General features: G+C 42.6%; 3 protein-coding genes across 9 annotated transcripts; 2 read left to right on the plus strand and 1 right to left on the minus strand.

Moving 5' to 3' along the window:
• The first annotated feature begins 641 nt into the window (after positions 1 to 641).
• LOC135493341 (uncharacterized) lies at positions 642 to 2,167 on the plus strand. The gene is made up of 4 exons (XM_064780631.1): positions 642 to 666; positions 952 to 1,009; positions 1,172 to 1,426; positions 1,799 to 2,167. Exons 1-4 carry the CDS (start codon positions 664 to 666, stop codon positions 2,122 to 2,124), a joined length of 642 nt encoding a protein of 213 aa, XP_064636701.1. The 5' UTR covers positions 642 to 663; the 3' UTR covers positions 2,125 to 2,167.
• Positions 2,168 to 3,335: 1,168 nt separating this feature from the next.
• LOC135493345 (uncharacterized) lies at positions 3,336 to 5,469 on the minus strand. Of its 2 annotated transcripts, none has more exons than XM_064780634.1 (3): positions 5,287 to 5,469; positions 3,859 to 3,925; positions 3,336 to 3,635 (listed from the first exon to the last, which is right to left on the minus strand). In XM_064780634.1, exons 1-3 carry the CDS (start codon positions 5,299 to 5,301, stop codon positions 3,358 to 3,360), a joined length of 360 nt encoding a protein of 119 aa, XP_064636704.1. In that variant the 5' UTR covers positions 5,302 to 5,469; the 3' UTR covers positions 3,336 to 3,357. The 2 variants fall into 2 exon arrangements, with proteins under 2 accessions (XP_064636704.1, XP_064636706.1); XM_064780636.1 differs by lacking the exon at positions 5,287 to 5,469 and adding an exon at positions 4,276 to 4,356.
• On the plus strand, positions 4,846 to 19,420 carry LOC135493326 (tripartite motif-containing protein 2-like). Of its 6 annotated transcripts, none has more exons than XM_064780601.1 (3): positions 4,846 to 4,940; positions 15,362 to 17,575; positions 17,872 to 19,420. In XM_064780601.1, exons 2-3 carry the CDS (start codon positions 15,392 to 15,394, stop codon positions 18,022 to 18,024), a joined length of 2,337 nt encoding a protein of 778 aa, XP_064636671.1. In that variant the 5' UTR covers positions 4,846 to 4,940; positions 15,362 to 15,391; the 3' UTR covers positions 18,025 to 19,420. The 6 variants fall into 6 exon arrangements, with proteins under 6 accessions (XP_064636671.1, XP_064636668.1, XP_064636667.1 ...); XM_064780598.1 differs by lacking the exon at positions 4,846 to 4,940 and adding an exon at positions 8,761 to 8,931; XM_064780597.1 differs by lacking the exon at positions 4,846 to 4,940 and adding an exon at positions 10,829 to 11,070.
• The last annotated feature ends 146 nt before the right edge of the window (positions 19,421 to 19,566 follow it).

Raw genomic sequence — 19,566 nt, forward strand, 5'->3', positions numbered from 1 at the left:
CCTGGATCCCATGTCACCAGTTGTGACAACGTCCCCAGATGCCATACCAGCAGTTGTGACAACGTCCCTGGATGCCCCACCAGTAGTTGTGACACTGTCCCTGCATACCTCACCAGTAAGTGGTGACTTTGTCCCTGGATCCCATACCACCAGTTGTGACAACGTCCTGGATGCCATACCAGCAGTTGTAACAATGTCCCTGGATACCATGGTAGTATTTGTGACAATGTCCCTGGATGCTTATTGGAACAACATCTGCTTTGGTCCCAAGCGGAAGCATCATTCATTTTACATCCCAATCATCAGCATCAAGGGTGTCTTCAGAGAGAAAAAGACAAAAGACTGAAAAACAGAAACTGTTCGAGGAGACAGAGCTTTCGTTTCGTCTTAGATGAAAGCTGTCACTGCTTACTAAAACAAAGACGAAACGGAAAGCGTAATCATTTGCCTTTCACCTCGAAAGGCTTTCGTTACGGTCCCTAACTGTAACAATGGCCATAACCAAAAATGAATAAACCATTGAAGGGTAATACTCTGAAAATAATTATTCATATCTAGTCTAGACTGATCTAGAACAATACACCTGTGCTGCTTATATTTCCAGTAGAGTCCAGTTGATGCTAACACGGCAAGGTTCTCTCTCAAGGACTTAGTGAGTTTTTGATGGTAAAGAAAGCCCAAATGGTATTTGTATGGTAGTCTTCGGGTAATCCAGCCACACGCTGTCAACACGTCCGTATTGTTTGTGAAGGTGTCTTCAGGTGCATGGAGTCCACTACCGGGTGATTCTGATGTTTCAATTCCTAATGGTTTTGGGAGTTCACAATCCCGACCTTACCCTTTGTCAAGATGGACGAATAGTAACTGTACTCAGTAACCAGGTAAACACACCCTGCATTAAAAGGGGAAGGGAACGCATCGATTTTTAACCAGTGCTTTCTTTTACTGCAGCACGATTACAAGATGTCAACTCCCTTGTTCGTCGCCGTTTTGCTAGTGTCCGTCACAGGTGAGTCTTTTTCCTAATAGGTCTACAATAGATGTGACATTTTGACAGAATCCGAACGTCTCGACATGGTCCACAGCTGACTTGTCTTGCCCAAACTGTCATAATAGTTAGCACCCTCAGGAAAAGTTTATGATGAAGCAATCTCCCTTTTTCACATTCCAGCTTCCCTGGCATGTAAAGGCCATTACACTCCTTTGATCAGGGGAGAGTGTATGGGTCACAATCTTGGGAGCATGATCCACGGCGAAAGACATCCAGGATGTCGGGCCAGATGTGACGACACCCCCGGCTGCAGAGGCTACTGGTTCAAAGTTGACATGCCCGGAAGAAGACTGAGGTGCCAGCTCAAGTCGGCCATGTGCAATAACGCGGTGGGGGCAGGAGAGCGCCAGATGGGACGAATGTGGCAACGAGAAGGTAGGGAAATTTATACTTAGGCGACGTGGTCGTCGTGAAGACAGAAATAGCAGCGTGTGTGCCTGGCATAGCCATAGGTCCATCCCCAGGTACCGACAACAAGTGGCAAACACCCAATTACCTGGGACTGATGACATGTTAGGGAAAGAGTTTTCAATCTTTTGTCGCCAGCGTTTTTCCTTGGCGTTGTCACCAGCACTAGGGCCTAGCGACTGTGGTAACTCTGACTGAGATTGAGAGAATCTCATGAATAGGCCCTGGTTGTTCTTCAAAATCGGATTCTCAACCTCGATACTGGCGTTCAGTCTTTTTAAAAATCTATTTCTACAAAATGTGATAGTGTCACTCATATAACCTAATTTTTGTAAACAGGCTGCCCTGTGGTCGAGCCTGTGGTTCGGCCACCGCCACCAGCTCCAGTCACCCACGTCCACGTGATCAACGTGCCCGCCCCGGAGCCCGAGACCCAGTACATCACTGTGCCCGCACCGGAGCCCGAGACGCAGTACATCACTGTGCCTGCACCAGAGCCCGAGACCCAGTATGTCAACGTTCCATCTCCTCAGATCATCTATGGCCAGCAATCTCCTGAGCCTCAGGTCACCTACAGTTATGTCCCTGCAGCACAACAAGTCGTGTACTCAAATAAACCCGAGTCGTCCTCGTCCTCGTCTTCATCAGAAGAGGACGACGATTAAAATAATTGTACGTGTAACAGCTGAATAAAAGAATTTAAAAAGATGATTGTATTCATGTCGTTTCTTTTCCTGATACCACGCAATAGTTGCAGAATTATTCTGATTGCTGTAGCAATTATGTTTCTATGACATCTAGAGACGTAAATCTGGAAGTTAATGCAGACGACTCTCTCTGAATCTTGTATTGTCCCAGATAGCGGCTCACGCAGCATCCTAGCCGAACCTGTGGTTTTCAATATACTCCGCAGATATCCCTCAGAGAGTCCACCACCCCATTCTGACCGCGTCGTGATTGACCGGGAGACCGGAACCGACCAGCCGTCCTCGAACATTTCAATACAATTGGACGAATAAGGGCATCCCATAGTGTAACGTTTTTAGTTGTTCCGAATATCGCAGTGTCTCATAAACTACTGACGGTCAAAAAAACCATGACTTTTTAATAGAGGGGATGATAGGAAAACGTGTGAATCTGTTTTTACCTTTCCTAAACAAGGAGGGGAAACTATCAGAAATGGAAACACTAAAAACAAAAGTGGCATTTTCGTAGGTAGACAAGGCTGGCTGCATGCATATTCATGCCAGTTGGAAAGTTACATGGAGATCCAATAGAGACTACGCGTAATAAAAACATTTCCAATGCATATTAAACAGCGCTTGTCATTTTAATGCATTATCATTAACTTAATATGTTTATGCATGTTGCAGCGCTCAAAACATACTTATACATATGTTCAATTATTCCATATTATTTGTGGCGTTGTGTCAAAGTCCATATTTTTATAAACTTCCCATCTGGCAAGTCAAGATGGTTACTAGTTGATTTTACAGTATACAACAACTTACTGTAAAGTCACACGGTCAATCTTTGCCGTGACGGCGATTTGGACTCCCAGTTCGATGGGGTGATACGGTGGTGGTATCAAGGTCAGACGTGAAATTTGTAAGAGGAGTGAAAGGAGGGGAACTGGAAGGGAAAAGGGGAAGAATGTAAAGCTAAAATGTGTCTGGTGTATTGAGCCCAGTGGAGATTGGTGCGGGTGGGGAAGTCGCGTCTAGTGCTTGCATTTAAAGGTGCGAAGTAGCCAATAACATATTTGGCCAGGCAAAAAAGTTAACAAAAGAAAGTTTACTGATACAGGATTTATTCAGAAAACAATATTTTGTTGACGAAAATGTGAATCACACAATTTACAGTTACAGCATATTTCTTGTTAAAAAGTCAGAAGACCTTTAGTTCTTCTCTCCGTTTATCCTGATTCTCCTGGTTCTCTGTTTTCTGACGTTCGAACGGTGAATTTCCTTACACCCCTGGATGCATTCGTGATACTTGTCCGTACAAACCGCAGTAGACTCCTGCATGCACCTCGCCCACAGGTAGAAGTCAACAAAACTGTCGTGCGCTTCGTCGCATGATGGTGTGATGAGGTTCCAGCAGCTGTTCTTTTTCAAGTAGATCATGGTCTCGCACTCGCGGATGCACACGGTGTACTGGCCCAATGGGCTCATCCCTATTAAGAGAAAGAAGGTATAACTTAGATTTTGTCAACCTTACAGTCTTCCAGTAATGCTCTTTATCTGACAGCCCGCCCGCCAGTAAAGGGACAATTCCCGTGACCGATATGAGGGGTTAGGTTGTGGTTGTTGTACCAACACCGACAGAAGGCGCCCGCATGTGTCCCTGTGGTATGTACATTGTATGAATAATGTATAATATTTCAAAACATGTCTTACCTTGGACTTGATTCTGTAGTAGAGCTACCAAAACCATGACGAAGTAAGCGATGCATGCAATCGAGATCTGCAAAATAAAGAGAAAGTCAGATAGCGGAAAGAGAAACATGATTCGAACCGAGAACACACTGATTATCACTCCCGACCTCAGACGGTCAAGTCACAAATCGCTTGGCGAGTCATCCTTTGACAGCGTTGGGATTGCTCAAGGGGACTGTTGCAGGGGTGACATTTTTTGGGGTGATATTCACAATGAAAAAAACAACCTGGAGGAAATCCGAAATGCTACCAAAGTTAGGAAATATTCATCATTATGCACCATTAAATACCAGGGCCAGTTGCATACTCCTCTCCTCGTGCAAGGTGAGCTCGTGTATAGAAGAAGACGATGGAAAATTTGAGAAATAACTGTCTCACCTTCATAGCTGTGTGATGCTGTCCTTAGGAAGTTTTGACCTGATCGTTCTGGGAGTGATGTGAAATTTCCTGCTCCCTTCCTCTTAAACTATTGCAATGGCTTATAAGCGGCTTCACCAGCTTTTATAGGATAGGACGTATGCTAATTGCCCCTAGACTTAAGTTAATTACTAATTAAATAGCCAGTTTTTGTCAATATGACCACGCTAAGTGAGCAAATGGTCAAATCTTCCTCGGGATAAGGATGATTAGTAATTAGGTGTCTTTGTTTAAGGAATTATCAAAGACTCACTGTCCTTTACTGAAGGACACTTGAGCGATTATGACGATGGGCTTATTATAACACCTGGACATGTTTTTGTTTGTTGGTATAGTTTTTAGATACGCAAATTCTTTGTCAAACCCAGTATATTTTTCAAACTCCAAACACTACCTGAAGCTTGCATGCACAATGTCATCGCGCACGCTTCGTCAATATTTGCGCCAAGAGAATGCTCTACGCGATGTCGTCTGCAATAATTTATTCCTCATTATGAGAAATCGATTCTATCTCGCAGCTTCCATTTTCTGCCTGAAAGGAGGCGTCCATTCTCGATATATTATTCAATGAGGAACGCTAGGAATGGTTAAGACTCCATGATGGAACGCATGCTTTTGAAACGCAGGTAAGTCTGGCCCAAAATCAAGGTCGTGCGGGTTCGAATTGGGGGATGGGGTGACATTTTGTAAGACGAACAGTCATTTCGCGCCAACGGTGAGAAACCACATGCCCGGTTTGGTGTTGTTATGACAGTTTATCAGCGAATCTTTAGGGCTGCACCCAGATGCCGGTATGCCGGTGTGCATTACATGTTATACATTTATAACGCACCATATATACACAGGGTGTCCCATAATATTTTGTCCAACATAAAACCTCATCACCAGGAGCTGAAACCAGTGCACCAACGTGCCATTAACATGGAACAATATCACACTGAACGAGGTAAAACACAAAATAATTTTGGTCACCTTTATTGCACTCATTTCTCTTTTGTCCTGCGATCGTGACAAAGCATTTTTTCACAATTGCTTCCGATTCAAACCATACATGTTCCGTTTCCATGGCGACAAAATTGAATAAATTCCTCCCGGCGTCTGCGTCTGATATATACGAGCGGTTGTTATTCATTTATACACTATATTTGTATTTTATCGTCTTGCTGGGAAAATGCAATCGGGCAGACTATCCAGATATAATTTAGTACATATACCGGTATAGCCAACAAAATGTAGAAATCTTATGCAGACCATTTCGTCATCCTGATCGGCTTTCCTTAATGTACCAGATTAAAGGACGAGGCCGGTCCACTGCGTCCGGAGTGTTACCAGACGTGGTACCAGACAGGACAGTAGACTATGCAAGTCACATGAGGGTAGTTCGAGTATGGTCACTATGGCTTTTGGGCTCTTTGGCTATTAGGCGAAGAAACTGCAGGGCCGTATTCATCCGGCTTTTTCTGGTCGTCTGCGGTCGTGCTTCTGTCGGCAATATACAGTCGACAACTCGTTCCGACTATGTTACAGTTAGTCCAGCTGCAGAATCGATGAATCCCTGGAATGAATACAATACGTGGCTGGACACGAATAACACATGTTGTAAAGACAAATTTGCCATAAAAATATGAATATGAATGTTAACGTGAATAAATGATAGCATTAGGCCGTCATTTTAGGTCAGTGATCACCATTAGGCCGGGATGTTGTCACTTGTATCGTGTCACTTTCAAAACGAAAGTAATTTCCGAAAGATGGATTCACGGCGCCATTTTTCGATGCAGCCCGTCATCATATTTATCGGGAGGGACAAGGCCAACACCACTGCGTCCGGAGTATACTCAAAACCAGCCTCCACGCAACTTGATGCTCTTCATTTGCATATCGATCCAAGCAAATCATAATCACTGCTGGTTGAGAGAAGAGACATGAGTCACCATCGCCATTGATGACGTCATATTCATTTAGTTGGCTGATTGATTTAACTGTGACCTTCTTGTACACTCATAGCCATTCAAGCCTTAATGTTATTCGTCGTAATCACGCTGATGAAGTCTGTTAAAACAGTATACTAGAGAAGCAACCCAGAATGCTTATTCTTTCTGTTGATAAGACCATAATCACTAAACTAACTATGTTCCAATCGATGGGACCGATGGGGACGATCCTTAAGCTCTCTCAAAATGAACGATTATGAGTGCACCATTCGCACATGCTCGCCTCCTTTAAGCCGGTCCACTGGGATCATCATTCAAACTTGGCATCGACTCTGTGGTGAAACTAAAACATCTCCAAATGAAATAGCAATTAAAACGTATAGTTAAGTGAAGATTTACGAATCTAGCAATTCAACCTTCTAATTACGCTTTTGGAACGAACTGTACTTGAGACAGATATCAAAAAGCTCCTTTATATTAGCTTAGTTTATGGTACAAGCGGTGGTTGGCTGGTTCAATGATTGGTAAACAGATGGCATGGGCAATGATGGTTTTTGCCTACATGTATCTTCTGTTTTGTCTGGTAGTTTTTATTTGTGTGTGTTGGTCTTCCCCCAAATGATATATTGTTATTGCACGGGATCGGTAATATGATACCATTCCTCATTCCCTTGTTGAATCTCTTAAACGATGCACTAGACTGGTTTTGCAAGCCTTACGAAGAGCTACGAACGACAAACGACGAAATACGAAGTATGTGAATGTGTCTAATCGTTTTATCCTACAACTAAGTATATATTATAACAGCTAATTTACGAGTGTCACGCAAATGAAGTCGCGCAGGATTTGACAACACCAAAGACCTTCGCACTTCGTCGTGCTAAACCTGCCTAATAACCCACTTGGCCATCTGAAGACGACTTTTGCTCAGTCTAGACACTTGTTATTCATCGATTTCTTCTTCATCTCTCTACACTATGTTGATCCGCTTGTCGCCGTTGGTTACCAGCGAAAGACGGCTAACGCAAGAGAACACGGATCTTGTATTGGCATCTCTTGCGGGGGCGTTCGCTTAAGATTTCAATGAAAATATATAGGCTGATTTACGGTTTGGTCCACATTGTTGCTGCGATTGAGGATTTTGGTACAGGCCAAGACTGGTCATACCCGTTTATCTTACAGGAGGTTCAGTTTACTCGGGCTGCCCGTGCAACGGGTCAAGAACAGGCAAGGCTTTACGCCGATGCCACACACTGTTACATGTACAGTAATATCAATTTCTTTCCTAATGTTCCAAAATATTTGTCAGCAATAGGCATTGATCAACTTGGGGATATATATATATCGAACAGGTCACACCCTTAGACAGAGCTCAATCCCGGCCGTTGCCCGTAAAATTGACAACCAAAGATTTCACGATACGACTTGAGGTCAACAACAAAGGTAAATAAGATTTGAAGTGTAATGACTTTTATTGTGTCTGTCTATACTTATGGTCGGGTTTTATCAGTCTATCATTGATATGAACCAGATCGATGACACTTTAATTCCTAAATCGTGTTGATATCGGGAAAAGACGTCTCCGAGATTTTGTCCATGCATGTTATGTGATTGTCAACAACGTTATTGATTTAATGTCGATCTTTTCTGTAAACAATATCATTATGCTAATCTACGCAGTAAACAACGAAATCTACTACAAACATGACAAAGGTTACTTTAGGTTCACCTGGAAGGTCTGGCCAGACATGATCGGGAGTTCCAGCCCTAAGTAATGACGGTGAAGTGTTTTTTCCTTAGTATTTCAGCGTGAACACTGTTTTCAAATCTGAAGTTGTAAAGCTGGTGAGACTACTAAGAAGAGGTTTATGGTGGCAATGTTCTGCAGGGGCTTAGGTTGAAAAAGTTCGAGTCTCTAGAATCATTTCGATGTCCCAATATCGTTCTTGGGTGTGGAGAGGGGAGAAGGTCATCCTTACTCACACAAGTTAATGTCATTTGGCTTGTAATGCATCGAAAGACCTGACAAAATTTCATGTCACTGGAAGACAAAATCTAATAATCATATCCGGTTGATTCGTACAAAGATTTCAAGAAATATCAAAAGATTTAATAAGGCATCTAATACGTCCGCCAATACTCGGGCAATCCTCAAAATGTTTTCGAAATTGAGTGCCTTGTTTTGTTCAGTAACAGGAACCATACTAATGGACACGCTTCATGGATAGAACCACTGAAGCATGTACATTGACCCAGTGATATTTCGGGGTCAGGTCAGCATGATAAGGCATGCTTTATATGCAATTTTGAACTCCCATTGGCATTGCTTTGGATTACGTCGGCCTGACTTTTATCTTGTAAAATGCTGAAGTGCTGACACGTCCCCTTGTTACCTGGGTACGAGCACAATATGTGCGAACCAAGGTTCGAGGTTGCCCACTTAATATTCGCTTGAAGAGGATTCAACGAGATCTCAACATTATTGTTATCATCTGTCAGTTCTATTGAAGCATTGATAGAAATATAACCACAACATAGACAAGAGCTAACCACATGAAACACGTACAGTGTCTTCAACGTATTCTTTCTTAGCGTAGTGTCTTAGGCAAGGCAGACAGTTTTATATCGTATTTCATCTTCTAATAACCGTTGGATGATGTCTATTGCACAGTGGGTGAAACAGGTAATTGCGATTTTCAAAGATTTGTTTTGCCACTCTCTTGCTCTGTGGGATCACGTAATCATTACAACCATAATACCATCTTCGTCATCATCATAATTATCATCATCATCATACCATTAGTACCTACTACCAGAATTGTATCATCGATTAACCACCAGAAATATGTAATGCATATGGTCGCCATTTTTAAATCATCATCATCATCATCGGTCACCATACTTTAAGATGTACCGCTTTTTTAGGCTTGACCCCTTTAACTGTAATTAATATAATAAGATTCGCCATTTCATAAAAAAAGCATTACGTTCCAAACGCCATCATCGTAAAAAATATTCACACATACTGTATTATCGTCATTCCTCCTCGTTGTCATCAATATTGCCTCCAGAATCACAGCACCGTCATTGTCATCTAGTAGGCCTACATATACATTACCAATCAGTTTAGTAGCACTGGTATCATTATCATCCTCAGCTCTTCCTTGTCACCATTATCGCAATCGCAAAATCCTACTCTCATGTCATAGCTTAAACAAAGGAAACGAGGAATTACCCTTTCGATAAGACAGGAATTGATAAAAAAGCTATCTATCTGTCAAGTCTGACATACTTGTAATTTTAACAATGTCAACATAGGCTTTGTTTGGCAACAAATGGTCTTATCTGTATCTCGCCATGAAACGATCGATTCCTTAGCGGTTCGATAGTTGACTTACTCATCACTTCGGGTTTTCCTGCGGTCAATATGCAAGTACACGGTAATGAGCTCGTTTTAGGAACTTCAAGATACTTAAGACAATAATTTCATTGTAAAGGTACTCATCTGTGTGAAATTGTGGGTGTGATGAATTTGATAAGATAAAAAGTTTTGAAGTTCGTTTTCTTTCTGGGCTTCCCATAATATTGTGAGGCCTCACCTGACACGACTTTATTGGTAAATTTTCAAAAATGTCTAAACTGAAAGTAGTGATCTCATGATGTCGTCATTCTTGGCCATTATCGTATTTTGTTGAGATAATAGTGTTGCATTTGGGTTTATGTTTCAGTTCTTGATCGACCTGTTATACAGTCTACTAAAGCTTTCGATCGATATGCGAATGTAGTTCTCCAAAAACGGCAATCTCTCAGATTCTAACAGTGCCTCACCATGAACCGTCGATGATTCAGCTCTTCGTTATGTACCTTCTGAAGTAAATTTCAAGAAAAGAAGAACTTGACAATTTGTAAGGCGCTGCGGCAGCCCTGTTGAAGGATGCATCAGGTGGTAATGAGACTGGTCTGGAGCAGGGCTTACCTGCTGATTGCACTGATGCCGTGAATCTGCTCTAAGTAATGACGAGATTGACTGCTCTAGGCAATGGTTTATTCTTCACCGTTCGGATGCATTTTCTGTATTTTTTGCACCAAGACGGTTAGTTCGTTTTGATGCACAGTCTGTTTTAGTTTCTACTTCTGTTTGAGTCACTAGTCGAAGAAAGGTGGCCATCATGAGTAATCTATCAACAACATCATCTGGTAAATTCACTGAGTTTAAAGATGAAATAGAGTACCACTGGTGAACCAACAAGCAAGTAACCGGCCAGTTTGAGCAAGGCTTGTTGTGCCAGCACATTACGGCATTTGCTTAGGAGGCAATGAGAAGCTGGATGTAGCAATGGCAACACCATTCTCTGATCATGATTGTTGGATGTTACTCGATGGCAACTAAGTCCTCTGATCCACCACGTAAGTGCACTACATGCAATTACGGAGGGCACGTCCTAGTAAATTGGTCCGCCAGGTGGTCCAGGAGTTCACTCCGTGATTCTACTCTCAATAATGAGAGGAATGTTCACCGATGAGAGCAAGAGGCTTGGTCCATTCTTTCTTCCTTTGAACACTGAGAGGTTTCGTATCGCTCCAGGATTTAGGAGGGTCGTGAATCATCATTAAAACTTCAGTAGGTTCTCATACCTGAAATGGAATATAACATCGATGATTGGGCTTTAGTAAAGATTGGTTCTTCTCTCTCTGAGACTACACTTGTTGGGTTATTTCTCCAATAAAGATCCAGAACGTTGGATTATTCCGATATACTACTTAAGCAATGCCGGGTACAATAGTCGGACAAGAAATAGATGGCGTCACTACTCCAAGGGCTGTAAGTTGTGGTCGACTTTCCTTCTGCCGTATTCTTTAGGGCCAACTCCGAATAATCCAAACTACAAATGTTAGATAGATAACCCAGTAGCTCTTAGACCCAACAGCGTCGTTGCTCTGGCAGCGTTTGATCGTGTCGCTTTCCGAATTCCCAATATATTTCGTAATCAGCTGAAACACACACCAATCAGCCAACTTTGTCGGATTGTTCCTCTGCAGAATCAATCTATTGACCGGTCTTATTGTTCTCCAATCAGCATTGTTTTTATTCCGTCAGCTCAAATGAACTGACCGTTAAGGAGTGTTGATATAAGAACTAACAATATTGTGATCTGTCTTTAACGATAGTTCATGCAGTCTATGTCTTGTCCCAAGAGGTAAAAGCATTCAAAATGATAGAAGATATAGCATATGAGACTTTGTCTCATTACTCCATGGTTTATTGAAAGACAAGTTTGAAAAGCACTTAAAATGCCATATAAAATTAACTCTAACTTAGAACTGAAAAATGACATTCCCTGGAAATTTACTCGGGAATTCTTCCATCTCATGATAGATTCCAGGCACGAGAATACGAGTCGTGTTTCCGTCTGGTACACAGAGTCATGCAAGTTCAGAACGTGGGTAAATATTGACACTTTCTATTGTAAGACATGGATTTGATATCTTTTATGGACCTTGCGACCTGTTATAGCATAAAAATCATAACCCCTTCCACACGAGATGATAAATGCATAATGTATTGTACTATTGTAGTGAATTAACTGCAGATAAGATATCGTTTGTGGTTACGTTTCAACTCCGTATCAAGCTTGCTTACATCTGCATCTTCAATCTGCTGTGCATGCACAGCTTTGAAAGGAGTTGATGCACAAATGCCTCTCATGCCTCTCTGACTACATAGGTCCGTGATGATGTTGTTTTCGGCGTCTTTTTAATAATAGCGGTAACTAACTCGTTGTCATTGTATTTGATAGGGACGACTGATACCTCATTACCAACCCTGGTAGAGCTGGTCGAAGCAATGTTTCGTACTGTGTGTTCACAATTCGCATTAAGCTTACTTTTTAATTAGGTGCCTGGTTGGAACGTCACAAACGCAAACATATCGGTTATAATTGAAATTCCTGTCGCGTTGTTTGCATATTTCAGCAGCTGTGCAAACCCCTAGCGGCTTACAAAATCACATGTGCTCTTTGTAATTTCATATACATCATATAGAAACAAAAGCTTAACTGGTGGAGCCGTACGTTTTTCCATAAATCTGTTGGAATATGGACATAACACTGCTTTGCCGTAAAAGGCAGCGAAGTGTAGTTGGATGTGCACGTCAAGAGGTTTCAGATGGTGTTTATGATCTGATGATGGGATCCGAGTGACAGTAAGTTTGATTTTACCATGGTGGCAGCAGCTGGTGGAGTCATTTACGGTTGTACTGCTACAATCATGTACGATGCATACCGAGGTGATGTACTATCAAGTTTTATACTTCAGCGGCAATTTTCTCCCCAAAATCACTATCGTCTTCTCGATGAATCGTTAAACGTCACGAAGTGAAGTTCAATTAGTGGCTTGTTATTGAAGTGGGAGAAACTTAAACAAACACAGATTCAATAGGATCTGTCAGTGACTTGACGTATCCTTCGATTTTCTAGATGGACTTGCTGTGCATACGCGCTGTGCATTATTGCCTGTAGAAACAATGCACTGAATAGGTGACTCACGAAGCCACGTCTCGTCCGTGACGTCCAGCCAGCGCGACATGCTGCAGGAGGTCCTCAGGCGAGTTGACTCAATCGATCGTAAATCTGTAGTTGATGTCTATTGCACTGTTTTGTGCATAGTATAAAGTCCATAAATGCATAGATGTATACGCGCAGTTATACGCACAGGTTATGTACGGTTATTCGAATAATTACATGGGATGCTCCGACTATACTAATCTATTTGTTTGTATAAGTCCCTGTCATTGCTGCATTGTTTGTCCGGCTCTTGAGTGTTACGGTTGTTCATTCTCTTTCTTTGTTGATCATGATGTACCATCGGATGGGACGAATTGCGTAGCCCACTTGAAAGTGCTTCAGATCAGTTGGATACTTCTCCATCAGAAGGGTGCTATTGTCTCTCTGGGATAAGGTAATATCATAACCACAAACGTGGTCTATTCGAACCTTGCAGCTGAAAATAGTTATTCATTTCGCTGAAAAAAAGGGTGCATGTCTGTGTTCGCCGAAAAACCATTGAAGGTGTTTCAAAAAAGCTGATGCAGAGTACCTTTGGTAGCACTTGTTAGAAAGTCCCTCCGCCATTAGGAGGAGGCTTGCCGGCGCAGTTGTAGGCCTATTTGAGTTTCGATTTGAACATGGGCGTCACCTCAAACAGCAGACGATGAGTTATATTGCTGACAATAAATAGCTGGAAACAGCCTGTGAGAATTCTTCTTCATTCATGGAATTCATACGTCTATCGATATTTTATACTTCAACTATACGCGTACATTCATAGTCATTCAGACTTGCGATACATGTGTACTACCATGTACAACAGGATAGCTTTTTTCATGCCGGATATTTCTGCAACTGACAACATGTGTGCTTGCTTGCACACATTTGATCTTATTTTCTATAAGTATATCAATAGAGCAAAATCCCTCAGAATTCTTCAATCACCTGCTTCGCCATATTTCACATAGCTTTGGATTTTGTGCGTTCCGTCAGCAGTTAACTTCTGAGCTTTCCTTGGCTTTGGTACGTCTGTTGGTAGAATCTGTAGTGGTTGGTGGTATCCAGGGTTACTTCTACTATTCTGGAAGGTCGTTTTTAACAATTGAAGAAGATGTCTTGCGTCTTCATGAGAATCTTCTAATTAACAGAAATGGAATACGATATCCGCTCATACTACAGTTCCTCTTAGCATGAAGTTATTACTTGATCAAAGAAAGGTGATATAGGATCATCACCATTCTCTTACTAATATTTAAGAGCGTGAAGCCACATCATTCCTGATGCAATTCCGTCTTCTCCACTACTGCTAATTGTGGCAAGGATGGCTATACCACTATAAACGTGGGAAAACACTTTCATCAGGAATCCCCCATCTCAAATTCGTAACTTTTTTACCATCTCTGACTAGAATGGCTTATCGAGAATGCCGCGAGCGCTTGCCCCGGCTTTGCCGTGTACCTGACAGCTTCTCATGTTTACTGGTGTAATAAACTTGATCATCTCGCGCCGGAAGCCTTGCTCTGATGGTAAAGACTCCGGCATGATATGGTTTCTTGGGCTTCAGACATGAGATACGATAAATTAACACGTTATACTTCGTGGAGGTACATCAGATTGATAATACTCAAATTAAGGTAGTTATGATACCTACAACCACAAAACTAGAAGCATCAATATCACGTCTTCTAGTCACGATGTAGGGCCGAGCAGGGAACATCTAATTGCCACAATGATAGTTGTCTACCCGAAACGCGAAGTGGTGGCTGTGTTTAAACGCAGCTAAATCTAAAACGTGTTGCCTGTGCCTACATAGCAATCTGTGTATCATCTTCCTTTAGGCTGTTCTTGGAAGGAGATGGCACCCCCATGCTACATCAGCGACCATCTGGTTTACCAGAGAGGCACGAGTGACTGCATGATATTCCTGTCTTATCTTGGGCTATGTTAGTTTTTCCTTGATAGTTGAGTTAGCTTGCCACAGACGGTGAAGTTCTTGATAACTCCTACTCCGTTCCCATAAAGCACCTAGAGTATCATGTACCTGATCATGATATCGTCAATCATGTTACCAAGTTCCCCGCCGTGTCGATTCAAGTGTTAAGGGTCAGGAATGGTGCACAAGCGAACACCAAAAAAATCTTCAGTGTGGTAAAAAGTTAAGGCTAATATTTGTAGAAATTGTACCATCTTCAGAACCTCTTCAGAACAAATGTTCTTATAATAGCGAGCAACGATCCGATCTCCTTAGATGATAATTTTGTTTGTTTTATCAAGACTCAGTTATAGCAGCCGTTGCTGTTCCGAACCATTTCACCACAAACAGCTTCACTCGCAGCTAATTGATTTTTAATCTGAGATCGTTTCTGCTCTCCAGAACCCTGTTCATTTCTTTTGCAGATAAGAAAACGTTTGTGCCAAGCTAATTTCTACATGGATGATTTTTTCATCTGCAGATATCCACCAACTTTCTTTCTAGTCACTGCCCATGCTGATACCTTCCATTTTCTAAAACACTTCAAACATGCTTGCATCTCAAACTCTCACAGCAATCCCGCTTTTATCTTTCAGGTCACCGTATCGACGGTGTTACCTATCAAGATGGCCGACGACCGTGAACGAATCTGGGAGTCGCCCAGAGACCATAAGTTCCTGAGCTGCGGCATCTGTTTTGGCGAGTACGTGAAACCAAAGGTGCTGCCTTGCCTCCATACCTTCTGCGAACACTGCCTGGACCGGTACATTCCGTCGGAGAGTCTCTCCGTATCCTGTCCGACGTGTCAAAAGCAAAGCATTTTACCAAAAAACGGTGTTTCGGCGCTTCAAAATAATCTGTTGATAGGAACGCTCATGGATCTAATGGCGGCTGAAAAGGATTGTGTTGTCTGCCAGGCGCAGGGCAAGATGGCAACCAAATGCCAAGAGTGTGATGGCTTCCTCTGTGATAGTTGTGCTGAAGGTCACAAGGAGGATGAGGTGACCGCCTCACATAATGTTGTCAAACTAAGCGAACTTGCACTTTCTGATGGAGTGGACTCTACCAACGATTCTCTATGTTGTTCTAGTCATGAGGGCCAGACATTCCAATTCTATTGTAATACCTGCGAGACTGCAATCTGCGAAAAATGCACCGAAATGGAGCATGCGGATCACGTGACACTTCCCTTGCAGGACGCCATGGATGACATCAAAACAAGCTTGCAGACGAACTTGGAGCACGTTAAGGCGAAATATTCCTTGGTACAGGAAGCTTTGGTTAAAGTAGAAGAAGTTCAAACCAATCTAACAAGCAATTATAATGAATGTGAGACCGATATACTGAAAAACTTCGAATTAGTCGAGGATTTAGTCGCTAGGAGAAAACATCGTCTGATTGACGACTTGCAGGTCGCTTACGATAGGAAGCATTCGGTGATGAAGGAACAGAAACAGATGTTAGCGAATCTTTTGGACACTATTGATAGTTGTTGTGAACTTACTGAAAATGCTGTCAAACATGGCAACGAAACAGACATATTATTAGTCAAGAAAGAAATGAGTGAGAAATTGACTGTATTAAGTTCGCCAAAGAAGCAGTTCCTTCCGGATGAGAACGATCTGTTGGTTCTTCTTTATACCGATATGGTACCTATTGAGAAGGTCATCAAGCGATTTGGAAGCGTCAAGACGAATTCTGCTGTTGCACACGAGACTGCTGCGAGTGGTGAAGGGTTGAAACAGTGTTTCACTGGAGTGAAGACGACCATAGGCCTGACAACCAAGGATCGAAAAGGTGACGTTACGAAATCTGGTTATGGGATCTTCACGGCGGAGCTGACGGCAAGTAGCGGGAAGGTGACCATCCCTGAAGTCGTCGATAACGGAGGTGGGGCGTACGATCTGTGTTATATTGCCACTGAAGACGGGGCGCATCAGCTGGACATCAACTTATATGGAGACCCAATCAAGGGTTCGCCTTTCAAGATAAAGTCTGTCCCAAAGCCGGATGGATACGAGTTAAAGCCACCCAGCGCCGGTAAGGTCCCGTCGAAGTCTAGCAGTAGACAACGCACCAAGCGATCCACAAGTACAAGGTCGCAGGGGTCAAACCGAAGGTCAAACCCAATCGAGGATGACCTTCTAGATAGGATTGGGAGTAGAGGACGCAACAAGGGCGAGTTCACGAACCCCCAGGGACTTTGCACGACCTCGGATGGCAAGATCTTAGTCGCAGACAGTAACAATCAGAACATTCAAGTTTTCAACAACACCGGTGATTTTAAGTTTAGGTTTGGGATCCGCGGTCGTACTGCGGGACAGCTCCAGCGACCGACATGCGTTGGTGTGACCTTGAATGGGAATTATGTGATCTCGGACTATGATAACAAATGGGTCAGCATCCACGGCCAGGATGGGAAATACTTGAACAAAATCGGCACAGGAAAGCTGTTAGGACCTAAGGGAATTGCGGTGGATAAGAATGGACATATCATTGTCGTCGATAACAAGGCCAGCTGTGTTTTCATATTCCAAAGCAACGGGAAAATGATCCATAAATTCGGCTCCCGAGGTAACATGGATCACCAGTTTGCTGGGCCGCATTACGTGGCGGTAAATGATGAGAATGATATCATTGTATCGGACTTCCATAACCACTGTATCAAGGTGTTCGATTCCGAGGGAAGCTTCCTTTTCGCTTTCGGGTCAAATGGTGAGGGAAATGGACAGTTCAATGCACCTACAGGCGTCGCCACTGACGAACATGGGAATATTCTGGTGGCCGACTGGGGAAACTCGAGAATACAGGTAAGTTAAAGGGCACCTTCTCTCTTTTCTTTGCCAGGTGTGCGTCCTCGGAAATGTTCGCTGACTGCTGCTTATAATCCTTGGCGTAGTCGAGGTTTGCATCTTGAGAAGTAGAGAACTCGCTTCCTTTCCTGGTGTTTCTCGCCTCGGGGATAGAGCACGGAAATAGTGGGAAGGCAATGGGATTTGAGGGGCCATGCTACCCTAAATTTTAGATATACAGTACATCAACTGATGGATATCTTCCATGCTCCAAACGCATTTTACGACATCTTTAGGTTTTTCTCTCTTTTCAGGTTTTCGACAACACCGGCTCCTTCCTCTCCTACGTCAACACGCAAGCAGACGCCCTCTATGGGCCACAGGGGATAGCAGTGACATCCGATGGCAACGTGGTTGTGGCAGATTCAGGCAATCATTGCCTAAAGATCTATAAATATCTCCAATGATGATCATGAGATAATCTATAGGAAATAATTATTCATAGGTATTGTTCAAAATGTGCTCTGTTTTCTTTGACGACGGCGTTGCATCCATTCAAAATGGCCGCCATAGGACCGTGTGTAAGTCAATGTGCTGTGTGGAATATATCAATATCTTTTCCCTTATTTGAAATGGTTGGATCAGTGTGGTTACAATGTATGGGTGGTGTTGATATACAGGCGTATCAGTTCGGAGAACGTGATTTGTGAATGGACGAAAGGAAATCGGTTTGAAACAGGAGATTCAAACCGTCAAGACATCCTACGACGACATACTGCGAGTACTCTAGTAAATTTTGGATATGCAGTTATAGAAACAGTCTTTGCAACAGTGCGATGGTATAACTGCCGAATCGAACAGTGAAGACTGGCGTTCTGAGAGATTACTGGTATCACTATAGTCTACTGCATCATTTTGAGGGAGAATCTCATGGCCACAACTGAGTTGGTGCGCAAGAGACATATCTGGTGTCTGCTGATGCATCTGTAAATTGCTGAATATGTAGTTGGTGCCTCTATTTTGCCGGAGTAGGCATACGATTGAATAACTACTAGTTTTTAAATGTTTTACGCTTTGCGTTTGACATTCCATTATGCAAGTTTTTTAAAAGATCATGACGTGCCAGTGGCTCGTTTTTGGGCGTTTTTTTTTGTCATATTCCTGCTTGGAGATGGACTTTTCAAATTTTGCATAGAGTAGTGCTAACTAGACTGTTGAGGCAACCCTCTCTACACGGTGGCTTATTCGTTTTTGGCATATCACGGTTATGCTAGTTGATGTGTGCGGCGATACACCAATTCATCTGAATGTAACGATGGATCCAGCGACATGGTATCGATTGTTCTTCAAGCTATGCTTCCTAGATCAGAGGTCAGTATTAACCTGTCCCGTGGTTACAGTGCAAAATACTTTGGAAAACAGGATGAGAGGTGATGTTCGTCGATATTAGCTGTTGCTCATGTCTTTTCTTTGTAGCCATGAGTTGATTGCGCCATCTATATAAAACATCCTAGAAATCTCATTGTGCGTGTCGCTGTAGCTGACGATTCTATGTAATGTAATACCATCAACGTGCTACGAAGCATATATATTCCATTGATTGGTGATATTGAAAACCAATGAATTTAGTCTTGAACGGGGTTTCCAGTGGAAATAGTCCAATAGGCCTGTAGCTGGCCGGCTATTTGGTCTTGGGGGAGTTAAACACAATGGCTCGGACTGTTCAACCTCTTTCCCACTTTCGTTGGATGAGAAAAAGAGCATCCACTTGGAGAAAAGCTGAATAAAGTATGTATCTGAAAATGTTTTACGGTAAATTTAATTTGTCTAGTCGCACCATAATAAACACGATAAATACTCAAATTCTTCTTCTTTTGTATCTTGACAAGACTTGATACTGAAAGTTAGCCTGCAAGAAATGAAGGTGAAAAATATCATTATTACGTCATCAACAGAGAAGTTCAAGCTGAAATCAGTTAGCTAATGTCACGCTTGATATTGTCTTATCA

The sequence above is a fragment of the Lineus longissimus genome, chromosome 9, assembly GCF_910592395.1.
Source record: "Lineus longissimus chromosome 9, tnLinLong1.2, whole genome shotgun sequence".
NCBI lineage: Eukaryota > Metazoa > Nemertea > Pilidiophora > Heteronemertea > Lineidae > Lineus > Lineus longissimus.

What these genes read in the sequence shown, in the direction of transcription:
- LOC135493326 (XM_064780597.1), top strand. Translation starts at nt 11,017, where the DNA reads ATGCCGGGTACAATAGTCGGACAAGAAATAGATGGCGTCACTACTCCA. An exon ending in GCGTCACTACTCCAAGGGCT is followed by an intron (nt 11,071 to 15,361) that starts GTAAGTTGTGGT and finishes TTTATCTTTCAG; the next exon opens with GTCACCGTATCGACGGTGTT. An exon ending in GGGGAAACTCGAGAATACAG is followed by an intron (nt 17,576 to 17,871) that starts GTAAGTTAAAGG and finishes CTCTCTTTTCAG; the next exon opens with GTTTTCGACAACACCGGCTC.
- LOC135493345 (XM_064780634.1), bottom strand. An exon ending in ACTACAGAATCAAGTCCAAG is followed by an intron (nt 3,636 to 3,858) that starts GTAAGACATGTT and finishes TTCTCTTAATAG; the next exon opens with GGATGAGCCCATTGGGCCAG.
- LOC135493341 (XM_064780631.1), top strand. An exon ending in TTTGCTAGTGTCCGTCACAG is followed by an intron (nt 1,010 to 1,171) that starts GTGAGTCTTTTT and finishes TTCACATTCCAG; the next exon opens with CTTCCCTGGCATGTAAAGGC. An exon ending in ACGAATGTGGCAACGAGAAG is followed by an intron (nt 1,427 to 1,798) that starts GTAGGGAAATTT and finishes TTTTGTAAACAG; the next exon opens with GCTGCCCTGTGGTCGAGCCT.